Source organism: Tachypleus tridentatus, chromosome 9 (assembly GCF_004210375.1).
Source record: "Tachypleus tridentatus isolate NWPU-2018 chromosome 9, ASM421037v1, whole genome shotgun sequence".
Classification (NCBI taxonomy): domain Eukaryota; kingdom Metazoa; phylum Arthropoda; class Merostomata; order Xiphosura; family Limulidae; genus Tachypleus; species Tachypleus tridentatus.
Window position 1 is genome coordinate 66,225,008 of NC_134833.1, and position 26,999 is coordinate 66,252,006.

The following is a 26,999-nucleotide window of genomic DNA, read 5'->3' on the forward strand; positions in this document are numbered from 1 at the left end:
TGTCTACAACGGGGATTATGCTTTAAAAGTTTAGAATATGAGAACTCAGCAATGAAAAACTACAAGTTATGAAAGAGATGCATTGGGATGAAAACACTTCATGATACTTAGTGAGAAAATGATTAAAGAACAAACTTGTCCATAACACTTCAACAAATTGATACCGTAGAAATTTTTAGTCATCTGATACTGATATTTTTATTGAAATAAAATTTTTAAAATGATACAGGCATCTGAAGTAAATGCTGTTTGTAAGTCTTGAAGAGACAAAATTGAAAGAAATGAAACCACTTCTGTAAACCTGTAAGAAAAAGAATTTCAACAGTGATTAAGAAAAAGGCTGGGGATTGTATAATGTTCATTGGTAGCAAAACTTTAGCACAACACAGCATATAATATAGAATGAGGAGAGTGAGGGAACCCCTTAAATAGCCTAATTTTAGTGATGTGGTATTTTAAATGAAACACCTATCACTTCCTTATAATTCACACCATTATAAAATTGAGGCCCATACAAGGTTATGTACCCCATATATAAACATGACAAAATGTAATGACACCATACAAGGTTAAACTTTAAAGTTGACACCAGTTAATATTTGTTACTTTTATTTATGATATAAAACATGACAAAATGTAATGACACCAGTTAATATTTGTTACTTTTTATTTATGATTTATAAAATTACAACACACTTAAAAATTGGTAAACTTTAAAGCACTTGACACCAGTTAATATTTGTTACTTTTTATTTATGATTTATAAAATTACAACACACTTAAAAATTGGTAAACTTTAAAGCACTTGAAATAAAAATTAACACTAAAGCTTCTATTCATAAGTTAGAGATACATTCTCAAACTGACACAGAACTATTCAGGTTTTGAGGGTTAAAACTGGCAATGGAAAAGTGAAAAAGATAATGGATCCTCGTGCAAATTATGAAAGAGAGATTCCAAGTTTCACTCCTTTCATAGTGATGTCTAGGGAAACATTATGCATGTATAATAATTCAATATAATAAATAGACATTTTAAGTAAATGTTGTACATTTAAGAAGTCCTGCTGAATATAAACACCCTAACTTTAGAACTGTAAGTACAGAATATCAACCTTGATCACGAACAAAGAATAAATTACACAGTTGGCCATCTGTTCATTAAGAAAACCCAAATTTGCTCCAGAATTAGTGGTATATTTTTCCAATTGAGTAGCCAACTCGTGTTTTATTATCATTCTCACCTATAGTGTGGTAGAATGCTACTACACCATCATTTGTAGATTCATGATTAATCAATTTTCACTGTTTTTTGGTCAGTTGTCTTAAAATTAGAGAACCAGCAATAAGAAATGTGTGTTCAATTTCAGACCACTCAAAAATGATCCTCCATCTCAAAGTGAGAAAAGAACACACTTTACTTAAGCCAACATTTTGCCACTGAACTTTTGTTAGGGTAAGTAATACAAAGATTATTGTAGGGAGAGTGAAGGTGTTTTTCATTACTCTCTTGCCCATATGTCTAAAGCTTTGAGCATGCACTACACCTTCTTATAAACAACAGACACCAAACATGTTGCTAAAGAACTTTCTCGTGCCAGGGGCGATATAATTCTTCATCACTCTTTGAATATTCTTTTAAGCTGCTAATTCTTGAAGTTAAAACAATTGGTTACCTTTACTTTCATTTTGATATGCATAACCATAGAATGGCCTTCAGTGTTATTTTTCAAGGCCAAACTTTAGTTCCTAACTCTTATCTCTTGATCAACTTCAGATCTAAATACAGATATGGACACAAGAGGTCAAGCCCATGTCCAAGGTCTCAGATTAATTTATTCTAATCATGCCTCAAAGAATTTCAAGTGTTGCAGCTAGTGATGATTCCCTCTTATTTTTGTGTGAATAACTATATTTATTCATTACTTTGTTAAAGAACAGTTTAATGTGTATTTATTCCACTCATATTATTATAATCACATTTTGAGTTTGTTCAAAGTTTGCTGCTTTGAGGTTAAGCTGTATCCTTTTTGTGTATATTTGTGTCAATATACCACTTTACTAGCCACCTCAAGGACTTGTGTGGGCTACTTGGCCTTTAAAAATTATAAACTTAATGTTTATGAATGACCCTGAAATAAGAGGGGGTGGGAGAACTTTTAAACTGCAAGTATTTTAACCCCCAGAAGTAGAAAAATAGATGCACGTGCTCTACATTTTGTTGTCATTTAGGTAGCCTATACCTAGCTTTAAACCAATGTTTCAGAAACGGATCACCTGTAACCAGATTTGTTCCAGACCACATTTGGTAAGGTTTATAGACATAGTTTATTTCTTTTGAAAGGTAATATTCAACTGAAGGGTGTTGCAATGTTACTGTAAGCATGGAGTTTACCTCCTTTAAAAGTAAGATGTGGGTCATACTAAAGAAAGCAGTGCATGTGTTTCCACCAATAGGGAGCTTATTTCTCCTACAGTATAATGCAATATGTTTTAAACTAGTTTGTGTAAAACAAAATAAAAGGGCACGGTTATACCACATATGTAGTACTTCTACAACTCCTGTAGTTAGTCCACTGGTGAAATCTTTCTTGATGTTCCATCAACTAGAGTTATCACCCAAGAACTGATCATGGCAGTAACTAGCCTCGAAATTTAACAGAAATAATATTATTCCTGCCGATTGTTAACGGTTTCATTTATTTTGTTCTATATTTTGGTTTGCTGTTTAGATTTTTCCTTCTAGAAAGCCTGACCCAACAAGACACAGAGGGTGTTTGACACATCACATAACATCCACTGCTGAAAGGGGCGACCATGTAGGAGTGACAGGCATTCAAAGATGAGTCAAACACCCTCTGTGTCTTGTTGGGTCAGGCCTTCTAGAAGGAAAAATCTAAACAGCAAACCAAAATATAGAACAAAATAAATGAAACCGTTAACAATTGGCAGGAATAATTTTATTTCTGCTAAATTTCGAGGCTAGTTACTGGCAGTATAAGACAAGAGGGAAGGCAGCTAGTTATCACCAATCACTGCTAAATTCAGAACGGCTAACACAGAACTTCAAAACAATCCTCCTACAATGCCTTTCTGTTAAAAGTTTTTATACCTTGATCTGTGAATATCAAAATTTTAATCTCAGTAGACTCCAATTCCGTACCAGAGAGCTACTGTACATACAATTCTAAGCTAAATTTCACTCGTATATTAAAACTGATAAGGAAAACTAATTCTGTTGAACAAAACAGTCAAATGTGAACTCTACAGATACTAAATGGTCAAAATATTATTTGGGAGTTTGATCTCTTTAGGTCAGTTATCAAAATAAATTTTCAGGCTTCTCCAATCATGTATTATAATTATTATTATTGGGCAGTATATTAAAAAAAAAAGTAAATTATCAACACATTCAAACAGTTTGAAACTAGATCATTAATCTATTGAATAACAATAACTGAACAACATAGATACAAGAGCTAGAAGAGGGTTAACTTGGTTACTGACAGAAAGCATTATAAAATAAATTCAATGAGAAAACAACCTAACTTACTCATGTAAGGCCATCACGGTAGTGAGAACAAGCTATGTGATTATAATACAACGAAATTTTTAAGTACTAAACCTAACCAAATTTAACACACCAACATGTTTGAGAAGCAAACCCACGAGGTGAAAGGATTTGGTGAACAAACTTAAAAATCAATTATGCTATTGAATAAATAACGTACAAACCTTTAATTTTCTGGAACCAGCCTTCTAGGATTATGCCACTTTCTTTTTTTTCAGGGGTGTTATTTCCTCTGGCTTTGTAGCTGAAGTCTCCGAGTCGTTATCATAACCATAACCTGATAAATAAGTTTTTACAAGGTTGTCAAGGTATCCTTCTAAGAGTTTTCCAGTATTGTATAAAGTAGATCCTTCCTGTTAAATTAAAAATAAATTACTATTGAAGTTTCCTCAGTTTTCCACCTTGAATATAATGAAAACTAGTCTTTCAGAACCATACTAATTTAATGCATTCATTCATCATAATAAGTACCCTGGTAAAAGAAGTCCTGGTCTTTTGTGCATGTATGGAGTACCCAAATTACCTGGACACAACAAGTTTGGCCACAGAGCAAATGTAGTTGGAAAAACTTTGTATTATTAGAACACACACATTTATTAATGACATATATGTTTTAAGAACAAATCTATAATTGGTCATGTTTCTAGCCTAAAGCAGACTGACTTAAACACTAACTGTTTAAAACCTGTAAATGCAATGAGGTCTGGAAAAAAACTAACTAGATAAATGTTAACTTACAGGGTCAAAAGTTTTGTTTTTTATTGTAACTAACATTATTAACTACACCTATTAATTTAGTGTTAGAAGTTTTGCTTTTATTGTAATTAACATAATTAACCACACATGTTAACTTACAGTGTTAAAAGTGCAACAGTTTCTGAAAACCAACTTAACATCAGCTAAAAATTCCTTTTCATTGTGATAATGGTTGAAATGAGTTGGTGAAACCTTCTGTTTGATGGTCATCAAGTCCATAGGTTTAGTGATGACCTTGTAGTAGGTGGGAACCTATCATAAAAGAAATAGCCAAAATGTTGAATTCCACAAAACATACAAATGTTCCACAGTACTAGTAGACCTTAAACATGATACTGGTAAATGTTGGGGTCTTCAAGTAGTGAATTTAATTAATCCTTTTCAGAATATTCAGATAAGTCCACCAGTTCCTTCCTTTAGATCAAGCAATGAAAGATAAAAACAGTTTGAAAAGGGGAGTTCCATTATTCCCACATTCTTCATAAAATCATCATACAATGCCTGAAAAGGTTACACATAAATACTTAAAGAGCATATTCACTGGTTTCAAAATATAATTATTAAATTATCAGGCATCAGCACAGACAGAACTCAACTGTTGCCCTTACAACAACAAAGAAATATATTCATCATAAAGATTTGCTCTCTCAAATTAGTTGTAAGCATGTTTTGTTGTGTTATATAGATATTATACTTACATAATAAATATCCATGCTTCATAAATATATGCAATAACTAGTTGTAAAAACTAAACCAAATTGTTAGCCCCAACACCAGTGCAAAAATAATAAGATGGTTCATTATATAACATGTAGTTTTTAAGAGATACTGGAAGAAGTAAGATCCCAGTTGCACTGGAGGTACACCCTCTATCCAGTGGGAATTATATGATCAAGAACGAAACAATACATTGGAATAGATTTGAGCAAAACATCCAACATCTTTACCACCTTTCAGTATCTAAAGCCAAATGAGGAAAGGTGGTTGCTCTCAAAAAATAAAATAAAGATTGGTTTGGTTTGTTTTGAACTTCATGCAAAGCTGGATGAAGGTTATCTCTGCTAGTCATCCATAATTTACCAGTGTAAGACCAGAGGGAAGACCACTAGTTATCACCACTCACTGCCACCTTCTGTGCTACTCTTTTACCAACGAATAGGGGATTGACCATCACATTATTATGCCCTCACGGTTAAGAGGGTAAGCATGTTTGGTGTGACAGGATTCAAACCCATGACCCTCAGATTAAGTCGAGTGCCTTAACTACCTGGCCATTATGGGCCAAAAACCAAGATATTGAAATACATCAATGAGGGAGGCAGCCCCTAACTGATGTTGTGACACAAATTCAAAGATATTAACAAACTACTCCACTAGGCAATAACTAATATTATAAGTATAGCTCCCCTCCTCTACTGTTCTACATCTCTAAACAGATCCACACAGTAACTAGTCTTGTATTGGAAGCTGATATAACAACTACTACACTACTCTACCATGTAGCATCTAGTCTTCTACAAGAAGGTGATATAACTACCACTACATTACTTTCCCACACAGTAGCTAATTTTATAGTGGAAGGTGATATGACTACCACTGCACTACTCTACCACACAGTAACTAGTTTTATATTGGAAGATGATATAACTACCACTACACTACTCTACCTATAAAATACATGACGTGTCTAGTAAGTAATTCCAATTATTTCTCCTACAATAAACATTAGAAATCTTTTTTTTTATTCATAATTGTGTAAATAGCCATTTTAAGATTTCTATAAACATTCTTATATATTTATTATAAAATAATTTACAATATTTAGTTTTTTCATCAAAGCCACTATAAAATCAATTTATGTACTAATATATTAATATTAGATATTAAAAACTGTACGTTAATATGAAGTCTACAATACCTAATAAGCTGTGAATTTAAAATGTATTCTGACATTGGTTGGTGCATTACTGTTTGGAGAGGGAAGCCCACAAATTCTCTTATTGACTACTCCAAATTCCATACTGTTGAAAAAACTAATCCTTTCCAAATGATCACAGTGTTACAAACAAAAATCTGAAGTGGTTATGCTAATTTCCTAGACATCAGTTCTAAGATGCTCAGAATTTTTTTTCAGAGACTAAAATATACAGTAATGTATACATTGTCTATAGAAACCCTCAAGTGTTATTCCATCTTTCCAGTTATAGCCTAACAAAGAATGTTAACAGACACTGTCAAAGTAGTGATTACAGGCCACGTGGAATTTACATCTAATGTTCTCATGCTTTGCCAATACTGACGAGTCTACCATCCACCAACTCCACCAAACAATGTAAATAATTTGGTCATGTATAATCAAAGGAACACTAGATGACCAGGTCTAAATGGGCCATGGTAATCAGACTTCACTGGGCCTGGTGGGAAAAGTATTCTCCTACATATTGAAGATAATGGATTTCCCCAGCAAGACTATCCCATCTGTGTTAATGTCTGTCACACTACTGGGTTGACTATGCATGACCTTTCCCTATGCTTTTTGTACTTGTTATTGCTGGACAACAGAATATTTTGTCATTCTTTGCAGCTGAGCAGATCTGGCATTTGATACATCAAAAACTTAACAAATCAAAAATTACTTCCAAAGAAACTTTACTGGAATGTATTAGATATATTTGGAATAAAATCCCAAAGGATACTTTGATTAAATATGTTGCAACAATACCTGAAATACTGTCAACAGTTATTAAAACAAAATGGTGACACAAAATATTAACTGTTTGCTGAACTCGAGCACTAAATATGAAGGTTAATAAAGTTATGATGTTTCACCTGTGACTTACCCTCCATTGTTCTTGATAAGTAGCCTGAAATCGAATTGTTAACTGTCCTAACACTTTCACAAAGTACTTTATATCAAGTTGATGATACTTCAGAACAGATGCAGCAAAACACTGAGGCTAACAAATGTTTTATGTAGGTGGTATAACACCTGAAGGTGTGGAGGTGGCATAACATATGACTGCTTAACAGGAAAGTTTGGATCTAATTATTGTGAGTGACTGTTGGCCAGGAGAAGTAAAATATTTAAGAAAAACAATCATGGATACAAAAACTGGCTAGTTATGACAAGTGACTGTTAATGGATGTCAAACTGTTATTTGTTGTTAAGATCATAGCTACAAACTGAGCTTTCTGTCCTGCTAATGTAGCAAAAACCAAACCACACAATTATAAGCTTAACCACTGAATGTAAATCATAAGCACAGTTAACTGTTACAATCATTTTTTTTTCTAAACTTGATTCCGACATCTTTTTATTTACTTTACATAGTTTATGACCTTACCAGTGACTTTAATGATTAAAATAAAATTACTGTGTACAGATTTGTTTAAAATAAATAACACAGTATTGCAAACACACACAACTATGATTTACTTCAAAATACAATAGAAGGAAGCTATGAAATGGGCTACTATGCTTAAACCTTATCCACCTTGAACACGTACTGGCTTCAGTGAAGCTTTCAAAAGTTTTGTTGTCGTTGTTGCTGTCATGATATAAGTCACACTAAAAAAACAAAACATCTGAGGCCAATTAATACTTTTAGCTAAAATAATAATAATTCTTGTGTTTATACTTCACATAAGTAGAATCTCAAAACTAATTTAAAAATTCTTATTAACCCTATTGAGAAGGGTCAAAGTCCATGTTGTTGTATTTGTTGACTCACATTCAAAAGTTTACTGATCTACTATTTATAAATTCATGTCAATAAGTTTGATGTCAAATTATAGATAATCCAAATTTTAGTATCATACCTTTTATAATTTCTTAATATAAAAGTAAATATTAAAAGAACACATCTAAATATAGATTTTAGCCAGTCATATGATATGTTGAATGCAGCACTGTTTAAAATTAGATGTTTGTGATGTTAAAATACCAAGTCTATAGTTTTGTACAAATCAGACACTCAAATTACCAATATTAACAAGCTAGGCTACAAAATAAGAACTTTGTATCTTTTTATTTTACTGAGATACGACTTATATACTGAATCAAACACAGTGGCCCTGTCCACTTCTTTCCATTTTTAGAAACAGTCCCTTACATAACTTTAATATGTGACACGAATAACCAATTGACAACTTAGAATTTCTCTCCTCCTCATGGTTTCCTCAGCCATTTTAATCTGTTAAAAGGCTATCATATTTTTTTGAAACAAGATTTCAAGGAGGTAGGTTATGTCTTTAGTCTGCTCCAAGTTTCTTATTTTTTCAGACCTATATACAACTTGGTTTTTAAGCTTGATAAATTATAGCAGAATTCTGTGATAGCAATAAGAGTAATTTGTGATTTTTTTGGTTATATTATATATTTATAAAACCTAAAAAAATATTTTGTTTCATATCCTGCACTTGTGAAATTTTAAAAATCATAGCAATGAGTTTAAAGGTTGTAGCTAGAAGAGATAACTCTTTGCTTTACTATATTTAATGTTCTATATTTTAAGAAAAAAAAGTTTAATAACTTATTTCTAAATAGTAATAATCCATATACATATATATAATGTATAATAATTCAAATGTGATTACACATTACAAAATACTGGTCCACTAAACAAAGGCCACGAAACAACCAGTTTTATGTTATTGCATATGGCAACATGAGTACACGCACCACGTCAATGCAAGTTATGTAATGCTGGTCAGTCACGACTGGAAAGTCAGTGTTAAAGAAAATAATGAATATATAGCATTATGAGACTCAAGCTACTCAGATTAAACATTTGCATTTTTGTGTTATAATCCATAGTCATTCTAGCATGACAAAAAACATAATTTATATTTATTTCCCAATGTTTTTACTACTGTTAAGAAAATAGTCAAATTGACAAATCCCACGTAGTTAGGGTAGAGAAAATAACAGACAAAATATAATCTTAACTGAAAACAAACGTTTGAAATGTATTTAGGAGGTTTTAGAGATTACACAAATATATCTGAAATTTATGAGACAAAGAATAGTGTTTTTAATTATAACACAAAATTACTTAGCACTCAGACTAGTAATGAAACACTTGATATTTTCTCAAACAAATCTTTAGTAAAAATACTTTATTAAAATATCTGATTTTTTGTGTACAAAAAAATTTGCAACCTTCAGTAAATCTCTACCAAAGTTTGTGAAGATGCACATAATGCATCAAAAGTTATAGTATAAATACACAGCGTGTACAAATGTGTATAGCAACCCATATATTATACCAAGCCCGTTGCGAAAGGGTTATTTCAAAACAAAGTTCAATAAAGAAATAATTCAAAACTTACAGTTCTGCTAACTGGATGATGGAACGGCAGAGTAGACTCATGACAGAACAGTTCTAGTAGTATTCTCTCACAGCACTTAAAACCATGAAAAAATTAACAAAGTATATCAAAGGTCACTAATAATACAAGATCATTTATCAATGTAAAGTAAAGAGAAACTATTGATATTAACATACTTCTAAGAAGAGAAAACAACTAACCAGTAATTTACGTCCACTCAAGCCAACTGGTGGTTTTCTTTTTGTTCCTGTACATTCTTTTGGAAGGGGTGCAATTTTTACATCCATACACATAAGACAAGTCCAATCATCACTAAAAAAACAAATATTTTATGTTACAATTATAAAAAATTGTACGTTCTTTTTAAATTCCTACAGATATATGGCACAATAACTTCAAAATCATCACAGGTTCTTATATGGGTCAAACATGCATATATCATCCAAATGTTATGGGATTACTCGGAACTGTAGGTTAAATTATGCAGTTGAATACAGTACTATCTGGAAAACATCTTGGAAACAGTATTTACCACTTGATGTCCACCTCCTATCCAACTGAAACAGACATACAGATATAGTATATTCTGGGTCTCCATGTTGGCTAGCTTGGCATACAGATATAGTATATTCTGGTTCTGCATGTTGGCTAGCTCAACAGACAGATGTACATTCTGGTCTGCATGCTGGCTAGCTCGGCAGATACATATAGCATATTCTGGTCCTATATGCTGACTACCTCTGCAGACACATTTAGCATATTCTAGTTCTGCATGCCAGTTAGCTCGGCAGACACGTATAGCATATGCTGGTTCTGCATGTTGGCTAGCTAGGCAGACACGTATAGCATATGCTGGTTCTGCATGTTGGCTAGCTAGGCAGACAGATATAGCAATTCTGGTTCTGCATGTTGGCTAGCTAGGCAGACAGATATAGCAATTCTGGTTCTGCTTGTTGGCAGACAGGTGTAGTATATTCTGGTTCTGCAAGTTGGCTAGCTCAGCAATGTGTTGTTTGGTTTCTTTTTACTGGACTATTAACTACAGATTCCATTGTAAATTGTCATTTTGCTACTTCCTATATTAAGAGTTCTAGTAATTCCAGCCAAGTAAGGTCCTCATGGTATGCTAGTTGGACATTTCACTTTAAGACAATTTGACCAGTGTTTTTAAAGTTGCTTCTATACTGTATTATATTAAGATATCTTATAATTTCAGGATCACTGTAATATTTAAAGACTTTTCTTTATTTTGTTTCCTATTATGTTTTACTATATAACTATTTACATTTGTATTGTACATTTTCTATCTTGTGCACTTTATGTTGCTGTGTCATACTTTACATTTCAATAATAACTTTCCACCAAGGGTTACCAGTAACTAACTGACCTTACTCAAGATAATCATGTAATTAATATTAAAACTGATAACCATTTATGGTTACTCCAAAAGTACTAGTTATATCTCCAAAGTCTAACACAGCTATAACCTCATTATGCAAATTATTAATATCTTACGTTCTTGAGATCTTCCTTAATTATAAGTACTAGTAGCATCTTTGGGGGTTGAATTAATACCAACAAAAAATATTATTAACATTAAAAATTAAACCTTTTAATAGTAACTACATATGTTTATAAATATATATAAACACATAAACAACCTTGGTACTAGTAAAAGAATTATTTTTTAACAGTCACATACTACCAAGTATAAATTTATAACAACAGTATGAAAAAAAAATAGATCTTAACCTACATTATTCCCTGAAACAATAATCTAATGTTTTACTCTTACAGTCTAAATGACTAAACAACATCACTCTTTGAAAGAAGAATTTAATGTTTTTATTGTTACAGTTTAGACGATTAAACAACACTCCCTGAAACAAGAATCTAATGCTTTTACAGCTACAGTCTAGATGACTAAACATCACTCCTTGAAACACAAACCTAATATTTTTATTGTAACAGTTTAGATGACTAAACATCACTCCTTGAAACAAGAATCTAACATTTTTACTATTACAATCTAGATGACTTAACAACATCACTCCCTGAAACAAGAATCTAATGCTTTTATTGTTACAATATAGATGAATAAACATCACTCCCTAAAACAATAATATAATGTTTTTATTATTACAGTCTAGATAACTAAACATCACTCCTTGAAGCAAGAATCTAATGTTTTTATTGTTATGGTATAGATGACTAAACATCACTCCCTGAAATAAGAATCTAATGTTTTTATTGTTATGGTATAGAAGACTAAACATCACTCCCTGAAATAAGAATCTAATGTTTTTATTGTTACAGTCTAGAAAACTAAAATCACTCCCTGAAACAAGAATCTAATGCTTTTGTTGTTACAGTGTAGATGACTAAACATCATCACTCCCTGAAATAAGAATCTAATGTTTTTATTGTTACAGTCCAGACAACTAAAATCACTCCCTGAAAAAAGAATCAAATGTTTTGTTGTTACAGTGTAGATGACTAAACATCATCACTCTCTCAAACAAGAATCTAATGTTTTTGTTGTTACAGTGTAGATGACTAAACATCATCACTCTCTGAAACAAAAATCTAATGTTTATACAGTTACAGTTTAGATGACTAACCTTAACCTACATTACTCCCTGATAACAAGAATCCATGTCTAGAAGACTTACGTTGGAGTAGAACTAAGAGAAGGGACATGACACTGTAAGTGATAAACACGAGGACAATTACTACAACAAAGCAATTCTCCACCATCGTTACATACTGCACACCAATCTTCATTTGGATCATCTTGTGTGCCTTCTGCACATTTGTCATTTACAGACTTCTTCATTGCTTGGTCTTGAGTAGTTGTCTGAGAAACTTTTTCAATACCTTTTTTTCTTTTTGAATAGTTTTTCCTTTTCCCTTTAGATTCTGTATTGTAGATTTCTTGTTCCCCTTTGGATTTTTCTTTATCTTGGTAAGTTTGGTGATCTGGAAGTGTTGTTAAAATGGCCTTGCTACTATTTTTTTGCCCATTAACAACAGAATTACCCAAAAGTTTATTCATTACTGGTAAAGTGGATGTTTTTTTCAAAATATTTGGTTTTGAAAGAGAATTGATTTTATTATTTCTGTTAACTGTTTTATTTTCAGATTCTATTTTGTTTTTTCCATCTCGGTGTGATCCCGAGTTCGCCATTTCATGAGGGAGGTGCACTGAGCCATCGCCTCCTGTTATCGATACAATTATTGGACATGACTCTAATGGTGGTAAACTGGATCTGTGGTCATTTTTTTCTTGTCTACTTACACTTGTCCTGCTTTTGTCTAAACCCTAACAAATGCAAAGATATAGAAATTAAAAAGTCTGTTCATTAATTTGTAGCACTTCTAAACTTTGTAAAAAAATTTATACACAATTAAACAAAAAACTGTTTAACTGACAAAATTGTTATCACAAAGAAATTACACAAGTGTAGTTACTGATACAACAATATCCATCTTTCAAATAAGAGGAATAGTTCAACATTTGATACTAAGAATTACTAATGATTAACAACTTCACTTATAGAATATCTAATAACATAATAGTACTACACACATAGACACACTGACGAGGAAATTAAAGAATGGTCCAACTAATGTGTTGGGCCACCATATTGAATTAAGGCAATAACACATTATGGCACTCATTTCAGAGGATAATATAAGGGATATCTTGAAATTTAATATCATTACTGAATGAAGGAAGTGGCTCAAAGACAATGACAGCAGTGGTCTATTCCAGATGCAATATTCCAACATATTCCAAAGATACTATACATCAGAAAACTGTGGTGATTATGTAAACATTTAAAACCCATGCCCTATGTTGGCTGGAGGTACCATTCAGAAATAGGTCAGAACTTAAGTCTGGATCTGTCACTGGTAAATAATCTGAGAATCTGACACCTTGCCTTTACTGACATCACAAACTTCAAAATACCATACACCAAACCCGGCTGCAATAATGGGCTACACAGCATACTCCAAATCCAGCAGCACAATGTATTCAGGATACAATGCTTCTTTTAATTCTTTAAAACAAAATAAAATGGTATTTTCTTTCACTCATTGACAATTAAGTTCTAGTGTTAACTGCATTATTTGAAAATGACATTTCCAACTGTTTACAGAATGGAATGACTTGTGAAAAGGTCCACTGCTACCAAAGGAGTATGTAGTTCTAATTGTGTTTACCATAGAGCAAGTTAGTGGATTACATAACCAGTATTGTGTTTATTTAAACACATTAGTGAATCGTGTTAGCACTGCAATTAATTGAGCATGTTAGTGAACTGTGTAATCAGTGGTGTTTAGTTGAAGATGTTAGTAAACTACGTAATCAGTTTTGTGTTTAGTTGAAGATGTTAGTAAACTATGTAATCAGTTTTGTGTTTAGTTAAATATGTTAATGAACTGTGTAATCAGTTTTGTGTTTAGTTGAAGATGTTAGTAAATTACGTAATCAGTTTTGTGTTTAGCTGAATATGTTAATGAACTGTGTAATCAGTTTTGTGTTTAGTTGACCATGTTAGTGAACTGTATAATCAGTTTTGTGTTTAGTTGACCATGTTAGTGAACTGTTATCAGTGGTGTGTTTAGATGAACACGAGTACCAGTGCCATCTGTGAAGTCACTTGCCTGGTTAAGTAATTTTGCAAAAGTTAACATTTCCTAAAGAACAGACTAACATGGCAAAGAAAACATATGATTGGATAAACCACAAACTTTGTGGGAGATTTGTGTAGAAGATTTGTGAGAATGTATAAAGCTAATGTAGTTTATCTCCATTTTGTACAGCTCCAGTTGTAACAGTATGAGTTAATACACTGTATTAGTACAAGAGATATAAACAAAAATCATTTCAGGTAACTAGTTACTGGTTAAGTAAAACTTAATACAACATCTTAGCTGTGTATTCTATGTCACTTTTACAAGTTGTTCTGTTTAAGAAGGCATATAGCCAAGTTCTTACAGTTGAAAATATGACCAAACAAAATGAACAATATATTATTAATTATAACACCAGCTACTTGAAAAACAATATACAAGTAACACTAGCTACTTGAAAAATAATAAATAATTATAACATTAGCAATTTAAAAAGAATATATTAATAATTACAATAGTAGTTACTTGAAACAGCAGCTTTGTTTCTTCATGAAACAAAAATTCAACTGCATCTCCCATGTAAACCATCATGAAACAACCCTCCACTAACAGGAGTGTGACACACTCTCCTGATGCATGTGATGCTCTCTATTCAATTCTTTCAAACTATTATTTTGAGCTTAGGCAAAACATTAAGTGCCAGATATCAGTGGGAAGGAAAGTAAGTGCCTATTTGAAATACGTTTTCAGTGAAGTAAAATTACAACTTCCAATATGGTATATTACATATATAACTAGACTCCCACATTGAAGAGATAGAGGGATTGGTACAAGGGATAAAAAGAAGCATTCTTTGAAATAATCTAAAGAACACCTGATACTGATAATCAGATAGGGGAGACTACACCACTTCTGTACCGAGTATATTGTTTGCCCAGTATGAAAAGCAGTGTCTCAGACATGGAGAAATGGAGAAACATTACAAAGAGTGGGAGAAAACAGGTTGAATTGAATCCAAAACACATGATATCATTGCTATAGAATTCTACTATAATTTAAGAAAATTAGTAACTATATTTGGGTCTAAAAAAACATGAAATGTCAAGCTCTCTGATGTCTTACCTTACTGTTTGGAAGGTAGCATGAAGAGAAAGAATTTGCTGTCCAAACACTTCAAATAGGCTAAAAAAGCCACTAGGGGCATTTTGAGCTTTTGATTGGTTATATACATGTTAGAGATAGAAGTACATAAGTGTTTCCAAAAATGGAAACATGGCTACCGTGTTTGGTTCAGTAAATGTAATAAAATTTCAGTAAATAGAAACATAAGACATTCTTATTTAATATTCTAGCTTTTCAATATTAGTAATTTTACTTCCTAACTTCTAAGAAGCTACAGATTTTGTATGTGGACATTACAAACATCTAAGTTGAACCACTACTATATTCAACATACCATGTGACATACAAAAATCAATATTTAGGTATCTTTTTAACATTTACTCTTAAATTTAGAAATTAACAATTGTATAATACTAAACTTTGAATTATAATCTACAATTTGATACTGAACTTGTTGATATAAATTCATGAAATAGTAGTTCAATAAAGATTTGAATTCAGGTCAATAACCTCGATGACATGGACTTTCATCCATGCAAATGGGGTTAAAAATAAAAATAGAGTGATGAGAGCACAATCAACATATGTTTTTACTATAGCACTGCCTAACAAGAAGTAACAGTTTGGAAGAATTGAATATTAGAAGGAGTAGCATGTATAAGGAGAAGATTGTCATACTCCTATTGGTGGTGAACTCACACAATGATTTGCATGTGAGGTGCAGCTGAACCATAATTGTGGGGTACATGGGTGTGCAAGGCTTGTCATGCAAACAAAAATTTGCATATTGAAGAGCTAAAAAAGGACAGCTGTACATGGGAGAAGTAATGTACCCTATCTGAATTATATTTTGCTATTTAAAAAAATCACAAAAATATAATGATTATTTACATAAACTAAACTTCAGTAAAAACTTTAAACATATTTGTGTATTTATCAGTACATTCACCAGGTGATAACTGTAGTTCAATTAAAAGCCAAAGTACCAAATCAAAAACTGTAGACATGTTTATTAAATGTAGGGGTCAAAGTAAAAATGCTACACTCTTAAATACAATATATCTACTAAACCTAGTAGCTAAAGTTCAACTTTAGGAAATATGTTAGGAAAGCAATACACCAAAATCAATAGATAAATATTCAACACAATGATGCAAGTGAATCTCATTAGGTAATATCTTACACAGTGTGTAATTTGTACAATGTCTTTTGAAACAATTTTATAATGGGAAAAACTACAATAAAAACAAAATCAATGAAATGTGTAAAAATCATATTCAGGCATCAAGAAGAATTTAATTTACAGTTTTCTTCATTTATCATTAAAAACCAATCTTCTTAAATAATTTGGTAACAGGAATAATTTTACAACATTCTATAAACCTACTCCATTTGATTCCACTTGTTTGTTTTTTTAATATAAAAGACAATATGATTCGAAGTTTAATTTTCAGAAACTAAGCAAACACAACCTTGATGCTTACACTTTATGTTTTAAAGAAATAAATTCATAATTGTCTGTATAATGCTGCTAAAATTAGGATTGGTTTAAAGCATCAAACTTCTTGATTACATGAAATAATCACATGTATACCTCATGGAAATTAAATATGATTCATAATTGCAACCTTATACATAATTTTAACTTAGAAAAACTTATTTCTGACTTATAACACTGAAATTATCTTGTTAGAAAACAAGAAAAACACTGCACTCAGAACATACCTCTTCTTTCATAAAATTATCCTTGGAGTTATTTTGGAAAACCCCAAAATTAGGTGTCTTCCATTGCATAGGATTGGCAAACTCATTCTGAAACACAAATAATAATAATAATTATGAGAACAGTTCAGAAAAAACAAAACAGAAATCATTAAATATGTGTTTTGCATGCATCGTAATCAGAAACTATAATTTATAACTAAGACATCTAGAAGCTTCCTTTCTTAAAAGAATCAGAAATTTGTTTGTACTTTTTAATCTTTTGTAAAATATCTCAAAAGATCTGATTTTGGTTATGTTTCAAATTTCTGATTTTTTCATATATGGTTAATTTTTAACGTTTCATATTTCTTCCCTAACCAAATATAGCACTTTGTATTATATTATACAACACAATATTGAATGTATTGTATAATTTATACAACCTTATATATTGTATATGTGTTATACAATATACAACACATATATATTGTTATTAGTTATTTCAGTTTGTATGAAATAACATACTTATGAATTTAGTATTCATAAATACTATGAATATTTCCATATTCATAGTACAATATGTATAGTACACAATTAGTACATTGTGTTTCCTATGTACTAACAACATAGTACAATTTCTGTTGTACTCTAGAAAAAGTACAATTATTTGTATTAAACACAAATAAGCTGTTTCAATATTACAGCTTATTCATATGTAATTATACATATGAATGTATAATTCACCTTGACACAAGTCAATGGTGCCTTTGAGGCATATTACAGTATCTTCAACAGGTGTGCACAAGCTTTCAGGAAAATTACCTTACACTCGCACATGGTCATAAACCTCAAGAACAAGAAAATTGTTGAAGATGAATATTACAAATGTTTAATCCTTTCAATTATCATCTTAAAAGACAAATTTAATTATAATTAACTAAGATACGAAAGTAAAGCCTAAGTGCAATTTACTTGAATCTCCAACTATAATATACTTAGATAAGAAACGTAAGTGTTATTGTTGACAAGACCAGCCAAACAACAATAGTATCAACAATTACATCTGCCTGTAACAACAAATAAGAACCAATTGCAAAACAATTACTGTTGGATTATGGTGTAAAATGAGTTGCTTCAACTTATTATAAACATGTATCAAACAAGTACATGTTGTTTATAAATCTTATGGCTATGAATAAAAGGGTCTTAGTTTGAACAGAACTCAGTCAAGCCAAACAACTCTGAAACATACTTGTCAAGAAACAAATAAAAGTACTTATTGTCTAGAAATACACCTACAGAACAGGGATTACCTCGTTCAAGATAGACCATCTGAAAGTTGACATATATCTATAGAATTAGGGTTACCTGATTCAAGATAGACTCTGTGAAAGTTGAAATTTTTCATAGCTTTATCTTGATGAAAAGAAACCCACTTAAAATAAAAATGTATCTTGGAAAGGCTGGTATGAATACTAACACTTTTACTGATAAGAAGAGAATGTTTCGACCTTCCTAAGTCATCTTCAGATTAAGAAAGAGAGTTTGCAAGTGACCATTGCCAGACACATCTTAGGTACAAGAGTATAAACAGGTATGGGATTGTAGGGGCATTGCAGTTAGATGTTAGATTATTAATTAGCATAGGTATAAAGATGTTCCTTTATATTGGTTTAATTTTGGTTTTAGTTGCTATACAAGTAGGGTTTCTTTGATTCTGCATTTGTTTGTGTTTGTTCCCCTACTTAGTATCTGGATGTTTTCTATGGTTATGTTGTGTTTATTTGATTTGCAATGTTAAAAATCATGTGGTGTTTTTTTTTTAGTGTTCTTTAAATCTGGTTTCCATTTTTCTGCTTGTTTCTCTGACATAGAAGTCATGGCAGTTGTTGCATTGTATTTATAAATTATGTTGGTATTGTGTTTGTCAGTCTAGTTTTTACACAGTATGGACTTTAGTTTTGTACCTGGTTTTTGAATAAATTTGGTGTTTACTGGAATGTTGTGTCTTGTTATAAGTTTTTTTCCAAATGTTGGTTATTTGTTTGCTGATGTCAGGAGCATACGGTATGCAGCAGTATAAGGTTTTGTAGTTTGTTGTATCTTAGGATTTACTGTTGTTGGTCTTTAACATCATTGGAGTAGATTACAAACAATATTGTTCACTCATGTATTTTAAACACCACTAAAAACAAAGAATTTCTTATCAAACTGTAACAAATATTATGGGTTAAACAACAACTATCAACATGATACACTATTAACTATTGACAACTAATAGTTATTCATTTGTATTTGAATCAATATGCTTTATTATCCTATTAAAATCTAGATATAGAGTAATAAACTGTTTAATCTGAACATGAGCTTATTACCAAAGTTCTCGAGGCAGCATCAACAACTGATTCTTTGTCTGTTACTTTAAAGGCACCATTTTCACTCGAGACACACGGTTCTTGTTTCACTTCAAGTCTTTTATCAAGAATCCTGAAAAATCACAAAGAAACAAAGCTTCCTTTCTGAATAGTCCATCATAAACGTGTTACAAGTTTTCTTTCTAATGCACCATTCAGCAACATTGAATAAAGGACAGAGAACAGTGCCACCTGCATCAATTCAAATCACCACCCACCACCAATTCTTGGGCTACTCTTTTACTAACAAATAGTAGAATTGACCATCACATTATACATGTAAAAATGGCTGGTATGGGTTGAGAAAATTTTTTTATGTAGAGGAGCAAAGAACGTTTCAACCTTCTTTGGTCATCACCACGTTCACAAAGAAAGAGGTAACTGACCGATAGCTACCACGTTTGAATGGGGTTGTGTAATTGAGTGTAGGAATGTAGAGGGTGTGCTTAGCTGTTTGATTATATTTATTAATATAGCTATAAGGGTGTTCCTTTGTATAGGTTTATTTTGGGCTTGAGTTGTTGTATAAGTAAGGCTTCCTTAATTCTGCATTTGTTTATGTTTGTTTCTTTATTTAGTATTTGGGTGTTTTTTATGGTTATGTTGTGTTTATTTTTCTAAAAAACTAAGATGCAAACAACAGAAAAGACACCAACAAGACAAACGGTTAACTAATCTCATAATTAACAGATATGGCAGGTAATTAAACACAGATGAGATACATCTACTTAACAAAGAACTCAACTTCACAATAGCACCTAGGTACATTCCAACCTTAGAAATTAAAACATGTTTAGAAGACCTAGCCAGGAGACTTGTGATACTTTCCACAGAAAACAAAAACAAAAAAACAACCGAAAACAACCAACAAAAGGAAGACAACTTCAACAATTTTATTGACATCCAACAGCCAAACTTCCCAGAAAAAATTAAAAATTTATATTTTCCAGAAAACCTAAAAACAACATCTTAAATGATTTTTTCAAAGAATTTTTTCACAAAACCATCAACATAATTTCACAAAACAGAAAACTAAAAAACAATCTTACAAAAAGAGACATAAAACAAGACAAAAACCTAAAAATTATAAAAGCAGATAAAGGTAACGCTATAGTCATAATGAACACGAATGAATACATCCAAAAAATGAATAACATCCTATCAGACACAAACAAATTTAAACCAATACACACATATCCAACAAAGACACATGAAACGCAACTAAATAAAATACTACTAAAAATGAAAAAAAACCAAAAACACTTTATTCCTACTTACGCAAGATCGACTCACACACACCACAAATATATGGCATCCCCAAACATCATAAACCAGATTGTCCATTACGACCAATAATGTCCACATATGAATCGTTTAATTACAAGCTTGGTAAATACATAGCATGGGCATTCTCTAAATATGTAACATCAGCCAGCTTATTCATAAAAGACTCTTTTAATTTCAAGTCTAATCTTAATCAACTTAATCATAAAGCCTTAATGGCCAGTTTCGATGTTATATCCCTCTTTACAGAAGTCCCAACCTCTGAAGCCTGCAAGATAGCCTTAGAACTCTATATCCGAGACCCTAACCCATCAATAGACATTCCCAGCAGCCAATTAGCAACCCTCATAGAATTCATCACGATAAAGACAAACTTCAAGTTCGACAACCACAACTATATACAAACAAATGGCCTAAGCATGAGCAATCCAGTATCACCAGTTCTAGCCAATATTTTTTATGACACAAGTTGAAACACAAGCAATTAACACAGCATTACATCCATCACTATACTGGTACAGATATGTAGATGACACGGTTGCGGGATTCAAATCTACAGAACACATACTTAATTTTTTCAACCACATTAACTCTATACATCCCAACATTAACTTCACATGTAAACAGGAAGAAAGCAATCAAATATTTCTTAAACTCAAAATTACAAGAACCGATACACAATTTAAAACAGAAATTCACCGAAAAAATCACAAATACTGGACTGCATATTCCTTGGGACTCAGCACATAAACAAAACAAAAACTCAATATACTAAGAAACCAAATAAACACAGCTATAAAACTATGCTCACCAGATAAAATTAACAACGAATTAAACAAAATAAAACAATACCTCATCAACATCAATACGTTCCCTCCACAAACCGTAGAAAACATTATACACACACACTTAGACAAAAAGCAAAATCAACTAACAAAAGTAAATATATCCCATGAATTAAAAAAAATCACAAAACCATATACTGCTGCATACCATATATTCCTGACATCAGCAGAAAAATAACCAACATTTGGAAAAAACTAGTAACAAAATATGACATTCCAGTTAATACCAAATTTATTCAAAAACCAGGCACAAGACTAAGGTCTATACTATGTAAAAACTACACTGACAAACACCACACTAACATTATTTATAAAATACAATGTGATAACTGCCACGACTTCTATATTGGAGAAACAAGTAGAAAAATAGAAACCATTCAAAGAATACAAAAAGTCACCTTCACACATTTTCAAACACTACAAATCAAAAACACAAAATAACCATAAAACACCCAAATACTTAGTAAGGAAACAAGCATAAACAAATGCAAAATTAAAGAAGCCTTACTTATACAACAACTCAAGCCAAAATAAACCAATATAAAGGAACACATTTATACCTATATTAATGAATATAAAACATCTAAGCATGCCCTATACATTCCTACACTCAACTACACAACCCCCTTCAAACATGTGGTCAGCTATCGGTCATTTACCTCTTTCTTTCTTTGTTAACTTGACAATGACCGCAGAAGGTCGAAACGTTGTTCGCTTCTCTACTTAAAAATTTTCTCAACTCATACCAGCTGTTTTTACATATGTATTTTTCTCTATAAGTGGGTGTTCTCATCATCACAGATGGCCACCACAATATAATATCCCCATGACTGAAAGAGTGAACATGTTTGGTGTGATGAAGGTTCAAACCTGAGACCCTCAAACTATGAGTCAAGCACCCTTAACACCTGACCATGCTGGGCTATCTATTTGTGAGTTAGGCACACCATAAGTGTCAGAATTATTGTAATATTATTTATAAAAGTTAGGCCTACAAATGAAAATAGCCTGTAGCAAATATTAAAGAAATAAGGCAATTAATTTTCATTACGTGGATTGGATTCAGCAGTATTTTCAGAAAATAATCCCAACCAAATATGACATATATCCAACAGAATACATTAAAACAATATATTTTCAATTAATTGAAAAGTAATGTAACCATAATAATATGTAATAAATCAAACATCAACAAGACCAAAGAAAAATGAATCGTAAAATAATATGTTTCTTTCTGATTTTTTAGATTTGGTTGACAAATTGTAGTTCTTATTTACTGTTTAATGGTTATAATTCCCCCCCCAAACCTTCCCTTATTCTTTTCAAAACTTTCTCTTCTCTTCCTTTACTTTCACCTTTCCTCTAGTATTTTTCCTGTTTTGTTTTTTCTCTTTCACCTTTTCTCACTTTTTTCTTCTTATTTTCACTTTCCTTCAGTTTTTCATACTATTTTTTTATTTATTTTGCTTCATTATGCCTCATGCTTTTTTTTTTCATTTTTAGGCCTAAATTTTCTACATTGAGGTGTGATATAATTCTCGGCTGTTCTTTCATACCTAGCATCTGATTATCACACATCCGAGCCCCTGGGTGTCACCTCTGTTACTCACCATTCTTATTCTTAATTCTCTACTTTTATTTTTCAGGGTTTTTTTTTTCTTTATGAGTTTTAAGATAGATAAGTTTTGAATAGTTTCCAACTTGTACATGGTTTATTAATGCGACTTGTAGAAGATATGTTTATGGTGTGTGTGTGGGTATAAATAATTTAACCTTTTTACTTTAGCTATGATATATATATATATATATATATACACACACACATACACACAATAAATACATATTTATGGTTAAGTTACATTGTAATTAAATGACATTATAATTGTGTTGATACTGTATGTATGGTTCATGTTGATAAACCAGATTACTGGACTGTATTGTATTAAATAACTTGTTTATTGAATGTTTTCGTTCTGTATGTATTTTTTTCTACTGTCATGACATATTTGGTAATATAATGGTCTGTATTATTGTGTTCTTTTTAATAACTGTAATTGATTTACAGATATGAGTTCACAACATACAATGTAACCGTCATTCTTGTTGCATTAGAAAACAGCTACACAATGGGCTACAAGTGCTTTGTCCACTTTGAGGAATTAAATCTCAAATTTTAGCACTTTAAGGCGATAAACATAATAAATTACCAACTGGGAAATATGTACAGTGTAAACAAAATATATAATTTTTTATGAGAACGAGGTGTACTTTATTACACAGAATATCAAACTTTCTTCCACAATTACTAAAATCTAAATATTAACAACACCATCTATGCCTCAAACAGCAATGTTTACAAAGTGAAATACCTACAGCTGTTTAATGATAGGTGGCGCTGTACACGTTGGAGTGTTTCTGTTGTTTGATGAAGGAGGACCAGGTGCTTGAGGTTTAAGTTGTGGTGGCGAGGTCTTGTTTGAAGATTCTAAGCTCCAAAGAAAGTTTATTAATTCACTGATTAAAACTTTAAGTTTACCATCTTACATTTGATAACTACAAAAAATATTGTTTAACAATTTTTGTTTGGTCTAAAATAAAAGTACTTTATTGTAACATTTAATAAATCATGTTCTTTATAAAAATTGACTTATCATTTTTTGTTAATCAATAAAATTTCAACTGTCAAACAAAATTGTTCACTACAATAGTTCAAAATTGACCCTAAAACTTCCATCTTCAAAGTCACAAGCTTGTGAGTAAAAAACCCATTAAACTAAATGACAACTTTGAGTTATTTAATTCAAATAATTTGCAAGAATGTTTTACATTCCATTCAAGTTTAGTTCTGTCTAAAACCAAATGCTGATCTCAACACTGCATACATAAATCACCCTAACCTTAAAATGACACAAACAGAACACATCTTTCATAGAGTTTCACTGACTATATTGCTCAAATTTGGCAAAAGTTTATTAAAAATTACAAGACCACACCAGGTTCAATCTTTCTTTTGTCTTTTTAACAATTTATCTAACAACATAAATATTACATTTATATCTTCCATAGCATGAAATATAATAAATAGCTGCTTACAAGACATAGTTTTACAGTTCTTAGGTTTGGAGCCTACATACAAGAACATAACAGTAATAGTTTTAAGATACCTCACTGACAGTACACAGACTTCAATATTAACATCAAAATAAGTATAAATCATAAGATTTTCAAAAGTATTACAAAAGTCCTTAATGCTGAGTAACATCCAAATAAAGTGAGAAATAATAATAATACCTGTTACTACAGGTTTAACAGACTGAGGTCCTGCTGACTGGCTAATGGAAACTGAAGATCTTCCCAAATTTGGTTTTTGATCAGTTGTTTGGCTACAAGGAAACATGGTTATTGTTTGTGAACTGAAAGTTTATATAGAAGAATATTTGTTTATTTAACTTGATGAACAGAATTAAACTTTAAACCCTGACTCCAATATTAGTGCTTAACCCTGACCAACAAGCCTGGTTGAGGTGTGATATACAAAGTTCCCAAACTATTAAATTTTCTGTTATACTTAAAAGTATAAATAAATAATTAGAAGTAAAAATAAATAAATAATATTGTGCTATTAATCCTTCACATTAGTCCAATTTATAAACAAAAAATTACTAAAACTTATACTTCACTTCTTTAATCTAGTTCACACCTTTATGGTAGTTTTTCATACATCTGATGCTATAAATTGCACCTAGATTACTACTATGTCTGCCATATACAATTGGTCAATTAAACCCTGCCATGAGCCAAAAGGCCTTGTCAGCATTGAATAAAGTACATGAATAATGCACATTATTACACATTGCTTTAACTGATTATTTCTTAAAATAATTATTGTTTGCATATGACCTTTTAATAGTTCAACTATTTTTATGTTATTTTTAATGACATACTGTAATTTTTCCATGATTATTTATTTTAATGGCAAGCAAAGAAGGTGGACATAACTAGATACATCTAATAATTTCTAACAAAACTGCCAAGCAGAAAAATGCCTACTTTTATTGGAAATAGCTTTGAAATGTTCACCAAATTTAACCATGTATGCAACAAACAACAGTAAATAAATTACTGTCAAACATGACAAAATGTAATGAACATATTTCAAATATAACAAGAATATTCCAATATCAAATTCTATTTTGATTATTCTTTATTTTCTTCATGAAACTAGAAATACATTTTAATTTTGACATAGATATATGAAACATTGTTTCTTTAATTTTAACATTTCCTTTACAAAATTTCCCCACCCATACCTTCAACATTAACTTCTCATCTAATAAACAGAATATTAAAGTCATTACTACTCTATTTCTGATGCAACAAATGTAGGTGAAAACTAGGACTTAGAAAAAATAATCTACCTTTGATCATGTATTCGAGATTAAATTAATATTCGTCTCTATTGCTAGTGTACTGACAAAATCCAATAAATAACATTCTTAAATGTTTACAAGATATGACAAAGAGAAGCCTTTATGTTAACTGAAATAAACAGAACTGTACTCAAGTATGAAAAAGCCAAAATAAGTAATGTGCTACAGTTTACTAAGACAGTAAAAACATATGTATAAAATGTAAACAAGTAATAAAAATGTCAGCACAACCAATTTGTTCAAAATTCTCATTTCATTAAGAAACTAAAAATACACTCCAGAATCAGTGACTCTTACTTCAAAAAATAAAAAAAAAGAATTAGTAAACACCAACTACAGGTGTGAACATTGACAAAGAACTTGTGTAACCACAAAAAAATATCTGGTTCCATTCAACAATAATTGTTCAGAAAACTGATAATTATGACACAGTTCATCTCACAATGCAAATGATTTTACATCAACAAAAACAAATTCAACTGAAACACTTAATAAGAAAAAAGTTAGACTGATAGCAATTCCAAAATTTAAAACATTAACCAAGAGACTAAGGAAACAAAACTACAAAAACAACCTACAGCTAACATTCAAAGAAATACATTAATAATGATCCCAAGAATAGTTTATAATATATGTATAATTTAGTCTCTTGATCCTAACAGGTTGGTATACACAAAAATATCCCCATTAACAACAAGAATGTCAGTTATCAATGTTATAAGTGTTGAAGGTGAACAAAGCAAAAATAACTAGAAATGGAATAAGGGAAAGACACTAGTATAGTTATCAAAATTTCTCTTGTAATTTCATTAAAAGTCTCTAACTTTTTCTTCTCCTTTTGTCTCTACAAGTGAAAGAAGAACTATGAGAGGGAAATGTTAACATTGTTGATCTTAGAAAGT

General features: G+C 31.1%; 1 protein-coding gene across 4 annotated transcripts in view; it reads right to left on the reverse strand.

Moving 5' to 3' along the window:
* Positions 1-26,999, reverse strand: part of LOC143225352 (transcription intermediary factor 1-alpha-like) — a 52,291-nt gene that overhangs the window by 1,324 nt on the left and 23,968 nt on the right. For 2 of the 4 annotated variants that reach the window (XM_076454579.1, XM_076454583.1), the window contains exons 7-16: positions 24,959-25,050; positions 24,041-24,152; positions 19,500-19,611; positions 17,146-17,232; positions 12,330-12,979; positions 9,858-9,969; positions 9,658-9,732; positions 4,426-4,578; positions 3,735-3,923; positions 173-301 (exon numbers count right to left, since the gene is read on the reverse strand). In XM_076454579.1, the coding sequence (XP_076310694.1) occupies positions 3,765-3,923; positions 4,426-4,578; positions 9,658-9,732; positions 9,858-9,969; positions 12,330-12,979; positions 17,146-17,232; positions 19,500-19,611; positions 24,041-24,152; positions 24,959-25,050 (1,552 nt within the window). In that variant the 3' untranslated portion in view covers positions 173-301; positions 3,735-3,764. Of the gene's footprint in view, positions 1-172; positions 302-3,734; positions 3,924-4,425; positions 4,579-9,657; positions 9,733-9,857; positions 9,970-12,278; positions 12,980-17,145; positions 17,233-19,499; positions 19,612-24,040; positions 24,153-24,958; positions 25,051-26,999 lie in introns of those variants that run through there. The other 2 variants (XM_076454580.1, XM_076454581.1) reach the window with 2 other exon arrangements.